General features: G+C 53.8%; 1 protein-coding gene across 1 annotated transcript in view; it reads right to left on the reverse strand.

Moving 5' to 3' along the window:
- Positions 1-6,347: 6,347 nt before the first annotated feature.
- The window catches only part of grm3 (glutamate receptor, metabotropic 3), a gene marked incomplete at both ends in the record, with an annotated part of 30,843 nt that continues 19,671 nt past the window's right edge, over positions 6,348-17,519 (reverse strand). Inside the window, 8 exon segments of the mRNA XM_084453173.1 lie at positions 6,348-6,424; positions 6,706-6,880; positions 11,147-11,279; positions 11,687-11,880; positions 12,169-12,478; positions 12,791-12,980; positions 13,321-13,462; positions 13,464-13,564. Coding sequence (XP_084309299.1) covers positions 6,348-6,424; positions 6,706-6,880; positions 11,147-11,279; positions 11,687-11,880; positions 12,169-12,478; positions 12,791-12,980; positions 13,321-13,462; positions 13,464-13,564 — 1,322 coding nt within the window.

The following is a 17,519-nucleotide window of genomic DNA, read 5'->3' on the forward strand; positions in this document are numbered from 1 at the left end:
AGAGAGAGACCGGCCCCCCCGGGAAGAGGGAGACCAGACCGCCCCGGGACCGGCTCCACGCCCCCCAGCTCCCTCAGCAGATCTCTCCTACTACGGACCACTGGACATGGAGTACACACACTCTGTTAACACACACGCGCACACACACACACACACACACACACACACAACTGTACACTCTGGACCTGGCTTGAGGGGACATACTGTAACGCCCCCTAGAGGCTGCCCACCTAGGACAGAGCAGTGTGTGTGTGGAGATGTGGGCTGTGTGTTACTGTACCAGGGGGTGTGTATGGAACGGTCTAGAAACCAGTCTGAGAAGGTATGAACGCTCAGGTAAAGAAGAGGACCTATTCGGTATGTCTAAGTTATTTTTCAAACCATAGCGCAGCCATAATATAGTTCTCAGGTGTTTATATGACCACTTCAAAAGCCCAAACTCAAAACGCCTGCCCCTAACTGTCCCTCCCGGACACGCACACGCTAATCACACACGCCTCAGAATCTGGACTTCACCCAGGAACGGCTCTGTTTTTTCTTTGGGGACTTTGGGGGTCGGTGGAGATGATGGGATTGGGACGCGTGTTCCTCAGACTCTGCTTCTGTTTAAAAATATGATAAAAGACTGAGTGACTGTGAAGCTGACCGTGGTTCTCTGTCGGTGAGAGCGGAATAAAGTATCATGTATTTGTATACACTTTGAATGTCACTCCGAGTCTTCTTCCCCTCTCCGTGTGTGCGCAGTAGAAACGCCAATGACCCAGCAAGCGGCTCTAGAATCCGCCATTGAGTCCAGTGCCTGCATGTCGCCAGATTGTCCTCTAGAGGGCAGCAGTGGCTCACGCACACACTTCTTCTCTGTCTCTTGCGCCCTCTTAACAGACTTTTACTCCTGTCGCCCCTGGCTTCATTCGTTTCACTCTCTGTCCGTTCCACTTAAATCTTTCCCTCCCTCTCTCCTAGGGCGGGAACAGACTCCCAGCAGGCCGTTTAATTAGAGTCTCATCATCACCTGGGAAACGGTTTACCTCAGGCGGAGAGTGTCAGCAGCGTCCGTTAAGACCCAACACACTTACACTCCCCAAACTCACTCACCCTCACGTCTCCGGTCTGAATCGTCCGTGTGCGTACACATTCGCGCACACACACTCACATTTGTCCTTGTCCTAAGCTATTGTACTGAACAGAGAGACCTATGGACTAGGGGACACGAGGGGGAGCAGCCACACACACAAGCAGGAGCACACACACACGAGCAGCAGCAGACACACACACGAGCAGCAGCAGACATACACACACACGAGCAGCAGCAGACACACACACAAGCAGCAGATGACACCGGCTGTTCGCTTGTTATTGTTTATTACGATGTCATCATATCCTGGTTATTGCACGCATCATGAGCATGGCACTATTGCTTTGTGATTGGCCAAAAGTTCAGCATGACCCCTTGATTGGACCGCAGAGATGTTCATTTTTTTCCACACATTCTGGTCTAGTAAGAACCTGGACATCCCAGAACGAGCCCATTCCCAGCTAAGACCGGCGAAACATCCGGAATTTGATGTCAGTCGCTGTACAGTCGTACACTTCATAACTCTAAATCCATGGAGAAGACAATTTGAAGGATGGGTTGCCAGGCTAATTCCCAACCCCCCTCCCAGGAGAACTATGGTGGAGGCCCCAGAGAAGAGCACCTCAGATGGGACGGTCATGAACGTCCTCCTCAGTCACTCAACCACTCAGTCTGAGAGTAGGTGAGATGCACGTTAGAGCTGACCTTGGTTAGTACTGTGCCCTGTTTCAAAGGGCTTGGTTTCTGGGTCCTAGATTAGGTTCTCTCAAGACGCCACTGCTCATATAGACTCTCTCTTTCTCTCTCTCTCTCTCTCTCTTTTTCTTTTTCTCTCTTTCTTTTTCTCTTTCTCTTTCTCTTTCTCTTTCTCTATTTCTCTCTCTCTATTTTTATCTTTCTCTCTTTCTCTCCCTCTCTCTTCTCTCTCTTCTCCAGTAGCTCCATCTCTTTGCTCATCTATTCTCAATGCATTCTTTCCAACCCATCTCAATCTTCCTTCTCTGCTTTCTTTAACCCCAACGATCCCCTCCCTCTCTCCTTCAGGCATCTGCTGTAGCAGATTCATGTGCCTGGTTGCGTGTGTGTGTGCGTGTGCGTGTGTGTGTGTGTGTGTGTGTTAGAAGGGACTCTGTGTCTGTTGGCCTGGTTTAGATGGTCTTGGCTCAGCCAAATGCAATGGCAAGCTGCAGAGAAAGGAGACGGCCTGAGGACTGAGAGAGAGAGAGTATACACAATGAGAGTGCGAGAATTAAGGGTGACAGGACTAAGTGAGAGAGAATTAAGGTTAAGTGTTGTATTTGTGAGGGGATGGCTTGGGGCAGAGCAAAGGAACTTAGTCTGCAAAGTCCCCATCCATCGGAGCCAACTGGAATCTGAAATAACAAGCCCTCTCTCTCCCTCCCTCCCTCCCTCCCTCTCTCTCCCTCCCTCTCTCCCTCCCTCACCCTCCCTCCCATCACCCCCCTCTCCAACGCCGACAATAGAAATTCCGGGAGCGGATGTGCTAGCGGTTGTCCATAGCAACCTGCCATGCAGGGAGCGTCTTGCGGGAGCAGGGCCGGGGGGAGTGAACGGATAAACCCAGAGGCTACAAACCCCCCCCCCCCCCCCCCAATCTCTGGGATGTTTTCAGCTGTGACTGGTGGCCGTGGGGGTGCTTTACATAATCCTGCCCCTCCCCTCCTCACCCCCCCGGTGCACGGCCCTGCTCGGGTTCAACCACACCAACGCTTCCTCCTCCTCTCTCTCTCTCTCTCTCTCTCTATTTTATTTCTGTCCCCCTCCCCCTCACTCTTTACTTCTCTTTCTCTCTATTTATGGCAGCCTTCGTCTTTCACATTTCGCTGCTGTCGCGCCAAAACCTGTATCTCCAAAATGGCTGACGGAATGTTGAAAAGAACATTCCAGCTTCTATGATGAGCTGTTTAAAATACATTTAATTGGTCCCAGGGCTGGGAGGCGTTCGCAGGTTGTAAAAGGTAGTTCCAGCTTTCAATTGGGGGGGGGGGGGGGGGAGTCACCAAAATGGAGATATGAGGTTCTGACCCGTCAGTAGCCATTAGGGACATATGCTATTTTGACAACATACTGCGTCAGGGTTCGTACCTCATTAAAACTAATTTTCCCAGAGGAGTGTGCAGTATTTAATGTCTTATCAACAGCAGCCTGTAAATGAAACAAACCCTACTGCATTTTTCGGAAGTAGAGATTTTGAACAGCACTCTTACATCTGTGAGGAGAGACTTTCTCTCACTCTTACATCTGTGAGGAGAGACTTTCTCTCACTCTTACATCTGTGAGGAGAGACTTTCTCTCACTCTTTGATATTCTGTACCAGGGCTTGTTTGTCACATTTCACACCCCAGAGAGAGAGAGGGAGAGGAGAGAGAGGGAGAGAGGGAGAGGAGAGGAGAGAGGAGGGAGAGAGAGGGGGGGAGAGGAGAGAGGGAGGGAGAGAGAGAGGGAGAGAAGGAGAGGAGAGAGAGAGGAGGGAGAGAAGGAGAGGAGAGAGAGAAGGGAGAGAGGGAGAGGAGAGAGACGGAGAGGAGAGAGAGAAGGAAGAGAGGGAGAGGAGAGAGAGAGAGACGAGAGAGGAGGAGAGGGAGAGGAGGGAGAGAAGGGGAGAGGGAGATTGGCATGTTGTGATCGTTCAATAAACTGACATGCTTCTTCCAGTGTTGCTCAGGTTTGTGCTAATGCTCCCCCGCTGACTAGGGAGCAGCGGCAGCTGACGCCGGCCCCTCCGCTCCCCTGCCCACCTCTCCGCCCACCCCTCCGAACTGACCCCCGCCTCTCCGCCCCCCCCCCCCACCGCCCGCCCCTCTGAGCCAGCTGGCGCAGGGCCGGAGCCATGCAGTGATAGCCTGGTACGAACTTCCCGTTCTCGCGAGCTCACATTCTGTTTCACTAACGCAGAACGGTCTGGCCTTCGCCTCCTCCAGAGCGATTATCCCAAAATCCAGACCATACCGGGCCAATCAGCGACTGCGTTTTAACTACTGTCCCGCCCCACAGTGGAAAGCAGCCCCTGATTGGTTCGTGTCCCTGCCGCTCACTAAACAAACATGGCGGCTCCCGAAGCAACAAGTAGTAACGTTAACGTTAGAAGAATAAACGCAGCTATAAGTGCAGCTATAAGTTATTGCAGAAATAGACTTAATCACAACACTTAAATAAGAACAAGAGTATACACTAGCGGAGTTTCTCGGTGGAAAATACGTTTTTGTCGTTCTTCCGACTGGATTTGGCAAAAGTTTGCTGAACGCTGATTGGCTGAAGGTGTTTGTCTGTCAAGGCAAGTACCCGCGCACGTAATCACTCTATGGGGCGAAGTCCAGACCGATATTGCGGAGCGAAGCAGTGAGCTCGCTAGATGGGGATGGTCATACCAGGCTAACGCAGTGACGCCAGGCAGCCCACCGTAAACTCTGACATGGGGACGATTGGCTCGGCTCAGGGGTGTGTCTCAATACTCTGTAGAATTCTCCTTTCCTCTCCGTTACTCTTCTGTCCTTCACGTGCGCCGATCTGATAGCAAACGCGGCCGATGCCATATGACTGCGAACGCCACGAAGCAGTTCTCTCTCGCCAGTGCAAATCCCACAGTGTGCGCAGGTGGAGGAGAGGAGAGGAACCAGGTCGATGACAGTATAGGAAAGGGAGACACTTTAGACTACTGAGACCCAGCCGAGATCCTCAGTTCTCCCTCTCATGTTCTCTCAGGTTCTCAACACTCAACAGGGTCACCGTGTTAGGCTCTACAAAGCTAGAAGGGGTGATGTTGCCTCCACACACAGGCCCAGGGTCAGGTTGATAATCTACACCCTGATGTTTACCGTAGGGATCAGCTGATCCTGGAACTGTATCTGAGGGCAATCTCTTACCCTGGAGTGTAAACCAACCAGAGACGTGTTAAGGCACATAGCCGTAATTGAAACATCATCACATGACTACAGGAGACATCGAGATCAGACATGTGCCCAACAAAGTGCCTCGGTCATTGTAGGTTCCAAACTAAACAGCACGGCTCCGATTGAGATCTTAAATATTCCAAATTCGTATTCTTCACTTGAAATAATACATCCATGATATTGGCTGTTAAATTGTGCTCTTCTCAGAAAGTAACATAGCCTGGCTCCAGCCCCTGAATCTGAATTTTGAAAATGCGATTTGGGGTCTGGAAAGGCTTTTGTCCAGAGTGATTTCTCGGTTGGAATTCCAACCAGGCCAATCAGTGTCCTCTGAATGCGATGATGGAATTAAACTGCCAACGTGATTGGTTAGGGGAAGAACTAATCGCTTGGGACTCACGGACTCACGGCAACGCCCAATGGGAGCCTGTTCAGACTGAATAATGACGTAAAAGGAAATGGCAGTTCAGTCTGTGTCAGGCTAGTCGTAAAGGGACAAGTCTGAGCGTCTAAGAGAACATTAGCTTTGGTGAACACACGCCTGGGACTGTGGCCATTTGGATGAAGGGCGCCTCTTGTGCGCGAGCCAACAGAACACCCTAGGATTAGCAATAGAAGAACGGACACGGCCTATTAAATGATGTGGGGGTCGATGGGTCGGCCATATTGGGTCATCATTCCGACTGTCCCATGAGTCCACGCCTGTCACATACCCTCAGAGTAAAGGTCTCCCAGCGGTCAACATGGAACAATGACCGACTCTACTGAGCCATCATATTGGGCGGATGAGTCGTATATCTTGCACTGTGTGTGCGTCTATGCGTTCTACTTCTATGCTATTTAACCCCACAGAGAGACTCGTCCACACTCATTATATTAAGGTTACATAAGACTGTCAACATTGTGCTGTTTGAACCATCAGTAGTATTATATTATATACAAATATACAGATACGACATAGAAATGCATACTGAATTGGTTATTACAATGAGACCTACAAAAAAGCATGAGAATAAAAAGTGTGTAGGATATTGCAGGCGAGGGCAGTTTGAGCCACTACTGTCCTGGGAACACGCCCCTATGAAGACCTGTGGTCTGTCTATGTACACGGCATCATAACAAAGCTATCAAAAACAAAGGCTAAAAAAAATCCTCCTACAAATTCTTTTGTTTTGTTTTTCTTTCGTTTCTCTACTTACAACAATATTGATTCCATGTATGTACATCCCTAGAAAATAATTTAATCAATACAGTAGTTACACAGGTTCTACAGACGCGAAACGGAACAGTTCTAGGGGGTTGGGGGGGGGGGGGGGGCGTTGGCTAACAGTCGCACGGGCGGGATCGGAGAGTGGGAGTGGTCACAGGGAGGATGTAGTGGAGTCGATGATCTCCCTCCCATTACACACGGTGGGAACGAAGTGGGCGCTCACCACAGCTGGAGAGGGAGAGAGGGAGAGGGAGTGAGAGAAGGAGTGAGAGGGGGAGAGAGACATACATACAGAAGGAAAGAGAGACAGGAGGAGAGGGAGGGAGGGAGGGAGGGAAGGACGGGACAGGAGAGAAGAGACAGGTCAGTCAGAGAACGGCTGAGAGCAGGACACCGCAGGGTTCATAGGTCAAGCGGAGGCGCTGCGCGGACGAGAGCTCTTACGTAAACCGCTGTGAGGTGTGCGGCTCAGTGGAGGGCGTCTCTGACCGCCAGCGGACCGTGCGTACCATGAGAGGCGTAGCTGGACGGCCCGCTGACGCTGAAGCGGCTCAGGTTGAGCCGGTGGCTGGCCACGTTCTTCTGCGGCTGGAACATGATGATGTGGACCTTGGGAGCGAACATGCAGCCCAGGACCACGAAGCCGCTCAGGCTGACCGAGATGCACATGGTGGTGGTCTGCACCTGGAGGGACACGGGACAGGACTGACCTCAGGATTCCCTTCTGTTAATCGGCGCTACCAGAAGAACATAAGGTTGTGTGTCCACCGGGGAGCTGTATTTTAGAGCTGGCGCTGTTTTCTCATTGTTTACAATGGGTAATGCGCTCTAGGGCGCTATAGGGACGAGAGCTGTGTTCCAAGCGCTTTTTAGCGCTACAGTGCCGTGAGCTCTAGGCTTTTTTGGCAGTTGAAAACAGTTTAAATCTTTGAGCTAGAGCGCAGGCTGTAAACGGCTGTTCTGATGACGACAGCGGTCGGTTTTTGGCAAAACCGCAGAGACAGCGAACGTTAGCACTTGCTAACATTAGCTAGCTATCTTAACTTGGCTAGTTAATCTGGAGTCTGCAAAAACATGACACTTGTTGCTAACATAGCTGTAAAACATGGGTAGCCTAGCCAGCTCTAAACTCCAGCTCTAGTGCGCTTTACGCAGCTGTAAGCTTGGCGCTGTTCAGCTACGTACAGCTCGTTGGTGGACACACAGCCTAACTGAAATATACTGTTATTTTCCTTCACAAGATTGAAATCAAGTTTGTATGAGAAGAGGGAGCCATTTACTCTCCTGTCAATAATATCTCTGATAGAAGAGTCAATTAAGTGAGCATGACTGTACACTAGGTCTGTAAACTATCCTAAAATGCCCAGACTTTTCAGTCCATAGGAGATCAATTAAAGCAGGGGTCAGATCAATTAAAGCAGGGGTCGATAGACCACTTTATCAGCAGAGACCTTGTGGTTTACTGGCCTCAAAAGAAAATAAACTAATCGCTAATGTACCATCTTGCTGATTTATTAGGCTATTAAAATATAAGCTGGCTAAACAAAAAAGGCCCATCCAAACACGGGAGAAATGAAAGGCTTCCTCCTCTCAATTGATCCCTGGTTGAGACAGCAACGCTCGGTGGCCACAGGCCAGACGGATCCGTCTCCCACTCATATGCACTCATCCCTGGGTTCATAAGATCATCCCAGGGAGAGAGGGAGGAGAGATCATCCCAGGGAGAGAGGGAGGAGAGAGATCACCCCAGGGAGAGAGGGAGGAGAGAGATCACCCCAGGGAGAGAGGGAGGAGAGAGATCACCCCAGGGAGAGAGGGAGGAGAGAGATCACCCCAGGGAGAGAGGGGAGGAGAGAGACCACCCCAGGGAGAGAGGGAGGAGAGAGATCACCCCAGGGAGACAGGGAGGAGAGAGATCACCCCAGGGAGAGAGGGAGGAGAGAGACCACCCCAGGGAGACAGGGAGGAGAGAGATCACCCCAGGGAGAGAGGGAGGAGAGAGATCACCCCAGGGAGACGGGGAGGAGAGAGATCACCCCAGGGAGACGGGGAGGAGAGAGACCACCCCAGGGAGAGAGGGAGGAGAGAGATCACCCCAGGGAGAGAGGGGAGGAGAGAGATCACCCCAGGGAGACAGGGAGGAGAGAGACCACCCCAGGGAGAGAGGGAGGAGAGAGATCACCCCAGGGAGAGAGGGAGGAGAGAGACCACCCCAGGGAGACGGGGAGGAGAGAGATCACCCCAGGGAGAGAGGGAGGAGAGAGACCACCCCAGGGAGAGAGGGAGGAGAGAGACCACCCCAGGGAGACAGGGAGGAGAGAGATCACCCCAGGGAGAGAGGGAGGAGAGAGATCAACCCAGGGAGAGAGGGAGGAGAGGGATCACCCAGGGAGAGAGGGAGGAGAGAGACCACCCCAGGGAGAGAGGGAGGAGAGAGACCACCCCAGGGAGAGAGGGAGGAGAGAGACCACCCCAGGGAGAGAGGGAGGAGAGATCACCCCAGGGAGAGAGGGAGGAGAGAGACCACCCCAGGGAGAGAGGGAGGAGAGATCAACCCAGGGAGACGGGGAGGAGAGAGACCACCCCAGGGAGACGGGGAGGAGAGAGACCACCCCAGGGAGAGAGGGAGGAGAGAGACCACCCCAGGGAGACGGGGAGGAGAGAGACCACCCCAGGGAGAGAGGGAGGAGAGAGATCACCCCAGGGAGAGAGGGAGGAGAGAGATCACCCCAGGGAGACGGGGAGGAGAGAGACCACCCCAGGGAGAGAGGGAGGAGAGAGATCATCCCAGGGAGAGAGGGAGGAGAGAGACCACCCCAGGGAGAGAGGGAGGAGAGAGATCAACCCAGGGAGAGAGGGAGGAGAGAGACCACCCCAGGGAGAGAGGGGAGGAGAGAGACCACCCCAGGGAGAGAGGGAGGAGAGAGATCACCCCAGGGAGAGAGGGAGGAGAGAGATCACCCCAGGGAGAGAGGGAGGAGAGAGATCAACCCAGGGAGAGAGGGAGGAGAGAGACCACCCCAGGGAGAGAGGGGAGGAGAGAGACCACCCCAGGGAGAGAGGGAGGAGAGAGACCACCCCAGGGAGACGGGGAGGAGAGAGACCACCCCAGGGAGAGAGGGAGGAGAGAGATCACCCCAGGGAGAGAGGGAGGAGAGAGACCACCCCAGGGAGACGGGGAGGAGAGAGATCACCCCAGGGAGAGAGGGAGGAGAGAGATCACCCCAGGGAGAGAGGGAGGAGAGAGATCACCCCAGGGAGAGAGGGAGGAGAGAGATCACCCCAGGGAGAGAGGGAGGAGAGAGATCACCCCAGGGAGAGAGGGAGGAGAGAGACCACCCCAGGGAGAGAGGGAGGAGAGAGATCACCCCAGGGAGAGAGGGAGGAGAGAGACCACCCCAGGGAGAGAGGGAGGAGAGAGATCACCCCAGGGAGACGGGGAGGAGAGAGATCACCCCAGGGAGAGAGGGAGGAGAGAGACCACCCCAGGGAGAGAGGGAGGAGAGAGATCACCCCAGGGAGAGAGGGAGGAGAGAGATCAACCCAGGGAGAGAGGGAGGAGAGATCAACCCAGGGAGAGAGGGAGGAGAGAGATCACCCCAGGGAGAGAGGGAGGAGAGATCAACCCAGGGAGAGAGGGAGGAGAGAGACCACCCCAGGGAGAGAGGGAGGAGAGATCAACCCAGGGAGACGGGGAGGAGAGAGACCACCCCAGGGAGAGAGGGAGGAGAGAGATCACCCCAGGGAGACGGGGAGGAGAGAGACCACCCCAGGGAGAGAGGGAGGAGAGAGATCAACCCAGGGAGAGAGGGAGGAGAGAGACCACCCCAGGGAGAGAGGGGAGGAGAGAGTTCACCCCAGGGAGACGGGGAGGAGAGAGATCACCCCAGGGAGAGAGGGAGGAGAGAGATCAACCCAGGGAGAGAGGGAGGAGAGAGACCACCCCAGGGAGAGAGGGAGGAGAGAGACCACCCCAGGGAGACGGGGAGGAGAGAGACCACCCCAGGGAGAGAGGGAGGAGAGAGACCACCCCAGGGAGACGGGGAGGAGAGAGATCACCCCAGGGAGAGAGGGAGGAGAGAGATCACCCCAGGGAGAGAGGGAGGAGAGAGACCACCCCAGGGAGAGAGGGAGGAGAGAGACCACCCCAGGGAGAGAGGGAGGAGAGATGGATGGATTGTTGCATGTGCTTCAGGCAGAGTATTTTACTCCACCTGACAACCCAACCCTCACACATAAACATATAAACTGTGTGTGTGTGTGTGTGTGTGTGTGTGTGTGTGTGTGTGTGTGTGTGTGTGTGTGTGTGTGTGTGTGTGTGTGTCCATGCCACCTGCTGAATCATAAAATAAAATACTGTCTCATAAAATAAAATGCCCATGGCCAAATAAATGTTTATCTCCTACTACGGGTTGCATGGACTTTAAGCAGCTATTGTTCTGTGTGTGTGTGTGTGTGCGTGCGTGCGTGCGTGCGTGTGCGCTTGTGTGTGAGGGTGTTCTCTTTCCCCTTCTGAAGGTATTCATTCTCACAAGGATCAGATGAGCTGCCCTGGCATCATTGAAGCAGGAATCCTTGACAGCCTTGTTCTCCACACACTGTGTGTGTGTGTGTGTGTGTGTCTGAATGAATTACATTTGTAAGGGTGAGGTAAAGCCACTCTCTCCTTTAGCTCCTAAGCCGGTGAGGGTGTCAGCGTTGTGACGGGGTCTGTCTGTCAGCTGGGACCGCCACATGTGAGACTGGACTGTAGCTCACAGAATTAGCTTTCAGAAGGTACATGTATAGCTCTATAGTTAGCATGCTCTGTCACTTTGACTGACTTCAGCATTCCTGGACCACAAGAAAATAGAAAACAGGTGTGTTTTGTGTGTGTGTGTGTGTGTGTGTGTGTGTGTGTGTGTGTGAGAGAGAGAGAGAGAGAGAGATTGGGCATGTGTGTGAACGTACCCTGTAGTCACTGGACGTAACATAGAATATGGGCAGGAAGGCGAGCCAGATGATGCAGGTGGTGTACATGGTGAACCCGATGAACTTGGCCTCGTTGAAGTTCTCCGGGCACTTCCTGGTTTTGAAGGCGTACCTGCAGTCCAAGAGAGAGAGAGAGAACAGCCGTGACTGGCCGCCGACCAATCACCACGCCGACCAATCACCACGCCGACCAATCACCACGCCGACCAATCACCACGCCGACCAGTCACCACGCTGACCAATCACCACGCCGACCAATCACCACGCCGACCAATCACCACGCCGACCAATCACCACGCCGACCAGTCACCACGCCGACCAATCACCACGCCGACCAATCACCACGCCGACCAATCACCACGCCGACCAATCACCACGCCGACCAATCACCACGCCGACCAGTCACCACGCCGACCAATCACCACGCCGACCAATCACCACGCTGACCAATCACCACGCCGACCAGTCACCACGCCGACCAATCACCACGCTGACCAATCACCACACCGCCACACTTACACAGTACACAGGATGACGAGGAGCACGTCGTATCCTAGCGACAGCAGCATGCTGGAGTCACGCACGTTGCACTTGAGGATGACCGTCTGCCGTCGCTCCGGCAACGTGAAGCGCCTGGTGCCGGGAACCTCCAGCAGCAGCCACACCGACACCATCACCAGCTGGACCGAGATCAGGCTGAGACAGATGAACACCTGGACACAGGGAGGGAGGGGGAGGGAGAGAGAGAGAAAGAGAGAGAGAGGGGGGCGGGTAGAGGAAGAGAGAGAGAGAGGGGTAGAGGGAGGGATGGAGGGAGAGAGAGAGTGAGGGGGGGTAGAGGGAGAGAGAGAGAGAGAGAGAGAGAGGGGTAGAGGGAGGGATGGAGGGAGAGAGAGGGGGGGTAGATGGAGGGAGTCGGGGGGAGAGTCAGTGGGTAGATTGAGTCCGTCCGTCTCTCAGCCCCTCCCCCCGGGCGTGACCTCTGACCCGCGCCGACCCACCTGGGAGGAAGGGCTGATGAAGCGCGGCTTCGTGGCCCCGCCCCCGTCCTTCACGCCACTGAAGATGCGGGCGATGCGGTTGGTCTTGGTGAGCAGGGCGGAGTAGCAGACGGCGAACGACGTGCCCAGGCCCAGCCGGCGCAGGGCGCAGATGACGGGCGAGGGCTTGGCCAGGAACAGGAAGGTCATGGCGTAGGACAGGAAGACCCCCAGCAGCAGGATGTAGCACAGCTCCCGGCCTGACGCCTTCACCAGGGGCGTGTCGTTGTGGCGCACGAACACCCAGAACACCAGGGCCGTGCACATGAACCTGGGACAGAGGGAGAGAGGGACAGGGGGACAAGGGGACAGGGGGGCAGGGGGAGAGAGGGACAGAGAGACAGAGGGAGAGAGGGACAGGGGGACAGAGGGAGAGAGGGACAGAGGGACAGGGTTAGGGTCGGAGCACAGGCCTGGTCCAACCTCATATAAAGAGACATGGGACCCCCTTATGGGACCCCCTCCCTTACAAAGCAGACAGAGACAAAGGTCACTTTTCTGCATTCAGAACATCACGCCCTGTTGATATAACCGCCCCCCCCCCCACCCCCACCCCGTCTCAACCCTCCGCGCGCCGACTCACCCCACGCAGGCGATGCTGATTGGCCCGATGGCCCAGGCGTCCTCCCACATGATGTAGTCCTCGGGGAGGTCGTAGCAGGAAGTGAGGTCATCGTCGGGCCACTGGCCGGGGGCGCAGGGGGAGCAGGTGAGCTCGTCCACTAGGAACTCATGAGGCTCACAGGGCGTGCAGATCCAGCAGCAGTACTCACCTGAGAGAGAGGGAGAGGGAGGGAGAGAGAGAGAGAGAGAGGGAGAGGGAGAGAGAGGGAGACAGAGAGAGAGAGAGGGAGAGAGAGGGAGAGAGATAGAGAGAGGGAGAGAGAGACAGGGAGAGAGAGAGAGAGGTTCAAATGTTTAGACAAAAAAAACAAAAAACGTAGCCCCTCCTATGACATCACTCTCCTGTCCTTCCTCACTGTTGAGATTTTTTTGGGGGGTGAAAAATATGCTCTCTGCTATTCTCAGCACAAGACCATATCCTGTACATGTCCTAGGTGGGTGTGGTCAGGGTTCTGGAGGAGATCAAGAGCCTGATCCTATCCCGCTCACCCGCCTGCATCTTCTTCATCTCATTGCGGGCGCAGGGGTCGCTGCACTGTGAGGTGGGCGGGGCCTCCCGGGGCCAGTGAATCAGGTCTCCGTTCAGGCTCAGCGTCTCTGCCCACTCGCCCACGCGCGCGTAGCCGTAGCGGGTCGCCCGAGCGCTGGTAGCTGAAGATGTTGTAGCGGCCCAGCCCGTCACCGTTGCTGTCGAACTTCACCACCGTCTCGCTGCCCGGGGGGGAGAAGGGGGCTGAGGGGTGGGAGGGGGTGGAGGAGGAGGAGGTGGAGGAGGAGGAGGGGGGGGTGCAGGGGAGCGGGAGGAGGAGGAGGAGGGGGGGTGCAGGGGAGCGGGAGGAGGAGGAGGGGGGGGGGGGGTGCAGGGGAGCGGGAGGAGGAGGAGGAGGGGGGGGGGGGTGCAGGGGAGCGGGAGGAGGAGGAGGAGGAAGGGGGGGGTTGCAGGGGAGCGGGAGGAGGACGGAGGAGGAGGAGGAGGAGGGGGGGGGGGGGGTGGGGTGAGGAGGTACAACAAAGTACAATTCTGCTGAGGTCTCACTGACATCTGCACAGTAATGTTTAATGTCCATAGAGGAAGCGATGACCAGAAAGCAGAAGGCCGATTACACCAGTGTTTCCATGACTGGACACCGGGCCGTCTGTCTTGACCGGGAGGCTGTAAATGCTTGGTGTGCCTGGAGAGATCACTGTCTGAGCCTGCTGTGGGTTATATGGTCTCTCTCTCTCTCTCTCCCTCTCTCTCTCTCTCTCTCTCTCTCTCTCTCCCCCTCTCTCTCTCTCTCTCTCTCTCTCCCCCTCCCTCCCTCTCTCTCCCTCTCTCTCTCCCCCTCCCTCCCTCTCTCTCTCTCTTTCTCTCTCTTTCCCTCTCTCTCCCTCTCTCTCTCTCTCTCTCTCCCTCTCTCTCTCCCTCTCCCTCTCTCTCTCTCTCTCTCTCTCTCTCTCTCTTTATCTCTGTCCCCCCCTCTCTTTTCCCCCAGATCACTCAGGGATAAACGCTAGAGCACAGGGCTTCATTATAAAAGGCAACATGTACAGACAGCCTATAAAGCCTCAGATCCAACCTTGCAGGCACGGGTTCCAATCCCTGGTGCTGCTGGTCCATGGGTCATTTGCTCTGATAGAGTCTGTTCCAGTTCTATGAACTCATCCTATGAGAAAGCAGATGGTTGATATCTCCAAAATGGTCCGTAAACAGATTTTTATGACGTTATTACAACTACCCAGAGGATGCGGATAGGATTGAGGGTGGAACCGGAAGAATGCTCAGACTATTATCAAAGCGATTATATTTTTCTATTTCCCAGTCCATAACAGACATTGGCCCCAGGATGGAATTGTCCTATCTTAGACCCGACCCAGGAGAAACAGCTAATGTTTGACCGTGGTGGTGACATGGTCGTTCCGGAGCCTGCCAAGGCCCGGCGCTGTGGACAGGCAGCCGTGCTGGACATGGTTTGTCCTGTCAGATCAGGACGTGAGGAGGGTCGGGTCGAGGGTCGGTTGTTCTTGTTGTTTTACAGAGCATTGCGTGACAGTGATGTCCAGCAAGCCTGGGCTCCACTATGCAGGGTTAGTGACTAGTCATACTCAGGGGTAGAGAGGTGACTAGAGAAGGGGGTGTACTGTAGCAGAAATGTTACGGTTTTTACTGTAACAAGGGGTCTACTGTGGGTCCATGGATGAAGAGGTGGGTCTACTGTGGGTCCATGGATGAAGAGGTGGGTATACTGTGGGTCCATGGATGAAGAGGTGGGTATACTGTGGGTCCATGGATGAAGAGGTGGGTATACTGTGGGTCCATGGATGAAGAGGTGGGTATACTGTGGGTCCATGGATGAAGAGGTGGGTATACTGTGGGTCCATGGATGAAGAGGTGGGTATACTGTGGGTCCATGGATGAAGAGGTGGGTATACTGTGGGTCCATGGATGAAGAAGTGGGTCTACTGTGGGTCCATGGATGAAGACGTGGGTATACTGTGGGTCCATGGATGAAGAGGTGGGTATACTGTGGGTCCATGGATGAAGAGGTGGGTATACTGTGGGTCCATGGATGAAGAGGTGGGTCTACTGTGGGTCCATGGATGAAGACGTGGGTATACTGTGGGTCCATGGATGAAGAGGTGGGTATACTGTGGGTCCATGGATGAAGAGGTGGGTATACTGTGGGTCCATGGATGAAGAAGTGGGTCTACTGTGGGTCCATGGATGAAGACGTGGGTATACTGTGGGTCCATGGATGAAGAGGTGGGTCTACTGTGGGTCCATGGATGAAGAAGTGGGTCTACTGTGGGTCCATGGATGAAGAGGTGGGTATACTGTGGGTCCATGGATGAAGAGGTGGGTATACTGTGGGTCCATGGATGAAGAGGTGGGTCTACTGTGGGTCCATGGATGAAGAGGTGGGTCTACTGTGGGTCCATGGATGAAGAGGTGGGTATAGTCCATATACCTCCGTATACCCTCCCCTGGTCCTACTGTCCACTCCTCTGTGAGCGGTCAGAATCTAAATCTCAAACACAGATAGTCTTCTAATCAGAGACATGCACACATCGTTCAATCACAGACTGGTGGTTACAGTAGGTCATATCACCACATATGCATGACTGTTTAGGTACTGTATGTGTGTGTGTTTATGTGTGTGTGTGTGTGTGTGTGTGTGTGTGTGTGTGTGTGTGTGTGTACTGTATGTGTGTGCATGAGTGTGGCTCTATTTAGGTACTGTATATACAGCATCTGTGTGTGTGTGTGTGTGTGTGTGTGTGTGTGTGTGTGTGTGTGTGTGTGTGCGCGTGCGTGGGTGGGTGGGTGGGTGTGTGCGTGTGTGTGTGTGTGTGTGTGTGTGCTCTCCACCAGGTCTATTGCACAGTAAGGTCTTTGGTGTGACCAGATAAAGCAGACAATTTTGCTGACAGGACTAAAACTGTTTGGCCCTGCTGTGTGAGTGTGTGTGTGTGTGTGTGTGTGTGTGTGTGTGTGTGTGTGTGTGTGTGTGTGTGTGTGTGTATGTATGTGTATGTGTGTGACGCTGATAGGGACTAAAGCTTTGCAATTTGTTGTGAGGACTCAATGAGTTCAGAGAAGAATGGTGTGTCAGACGATAGAGGAGTTGGGGTTTATGAAATCCATTAATCACAAAGACAGTACAGTACATCTTCTTTTCTCTCCTACGTCTCTCTCTCCCCCTCTCTATTTCTGTCTCTCATGTCACTCCTGCTGTCTCTTCCTCTCTCCCCCCTCCCCCCTCCCCAGAGGCCCCCCCCGACCACTCACTGAGCTCAGTCTCCTGACGGATATGAATGGTCTTGGTGCTAAACGGTTATCTGACCGCTAAATGGAAATGAATTCAATAAAGAGAAGGCAGATAATATCTTCAGATTGGGAATAGATACGACTTCATTATCCCGCAAGTCTGCAAACACTAAAGTCTCCTCATAAGCACAACGCAACAGATACACGTGCACACACAGATGGGCTCTCTCTATCTTTTTCTCTCTCTCACACGCACACACACACGCACATGCATGCATGCACACACACTCAAATCACCGCATTGTTATAACTTCTGCCTAGTCAGTGCATTAGGTGTGTGTTGCTCGGGGTAATTAAACACACACATTATCTGTGACACCATAAGCGAGAGTTTATGTTAGTCTGTCTGTTAGTCTGAAGTCGACCCCTAGAGGGCACTGTTACGACTCTGATCCCAGCCACTAATTTTACCCTAAAGAAAACTTCAGCCTTGCTGAAAATCAAAGAAAATCACATCCAGAAAATTACTGACACTGCAAGTCGAAGGCCATTGAAGCAGATCTGTCGAGGGTAACGAGCTGAGACAGGCAGGCTTGGTCCTTGATGGACCCTTGTCTGACCTTCCCTCAGGAAAGAGCTAATACAGCACTCCGTCTGGCGCTGGAACACCAGGAAGAGCCTCTACAGAGGTACACAACCAGGTAGAACCTCTACACAGGTACAAAACCAGGTAGAACCTCTACACAGGTACACAACCAGGTAGAACCTCTACACAGGTACACAACCAGGTAGAACCTCTACACAGGTACACAACCAGGTAGAACCTCTACACAGGTACACAACCAGGTAGAACCTCTACACAGGTACAAAACCAGGTAGAACCTCTACACAGGTACACAACCAGGTAGAACCTCTACACAGGTACACAACCAGGTAGAAC

This window comes from Borostomias antarcticus, assembly GCF_949987555.1.
Source record: "Borostomias antarcticus genome assembly, chromosome: 18".
NCBI lineage: Eukaryota > Metazoa > Chordata > Actinopteri > Stomiiformes > Stomiidae > Borostomias > Borostomias antarcticus.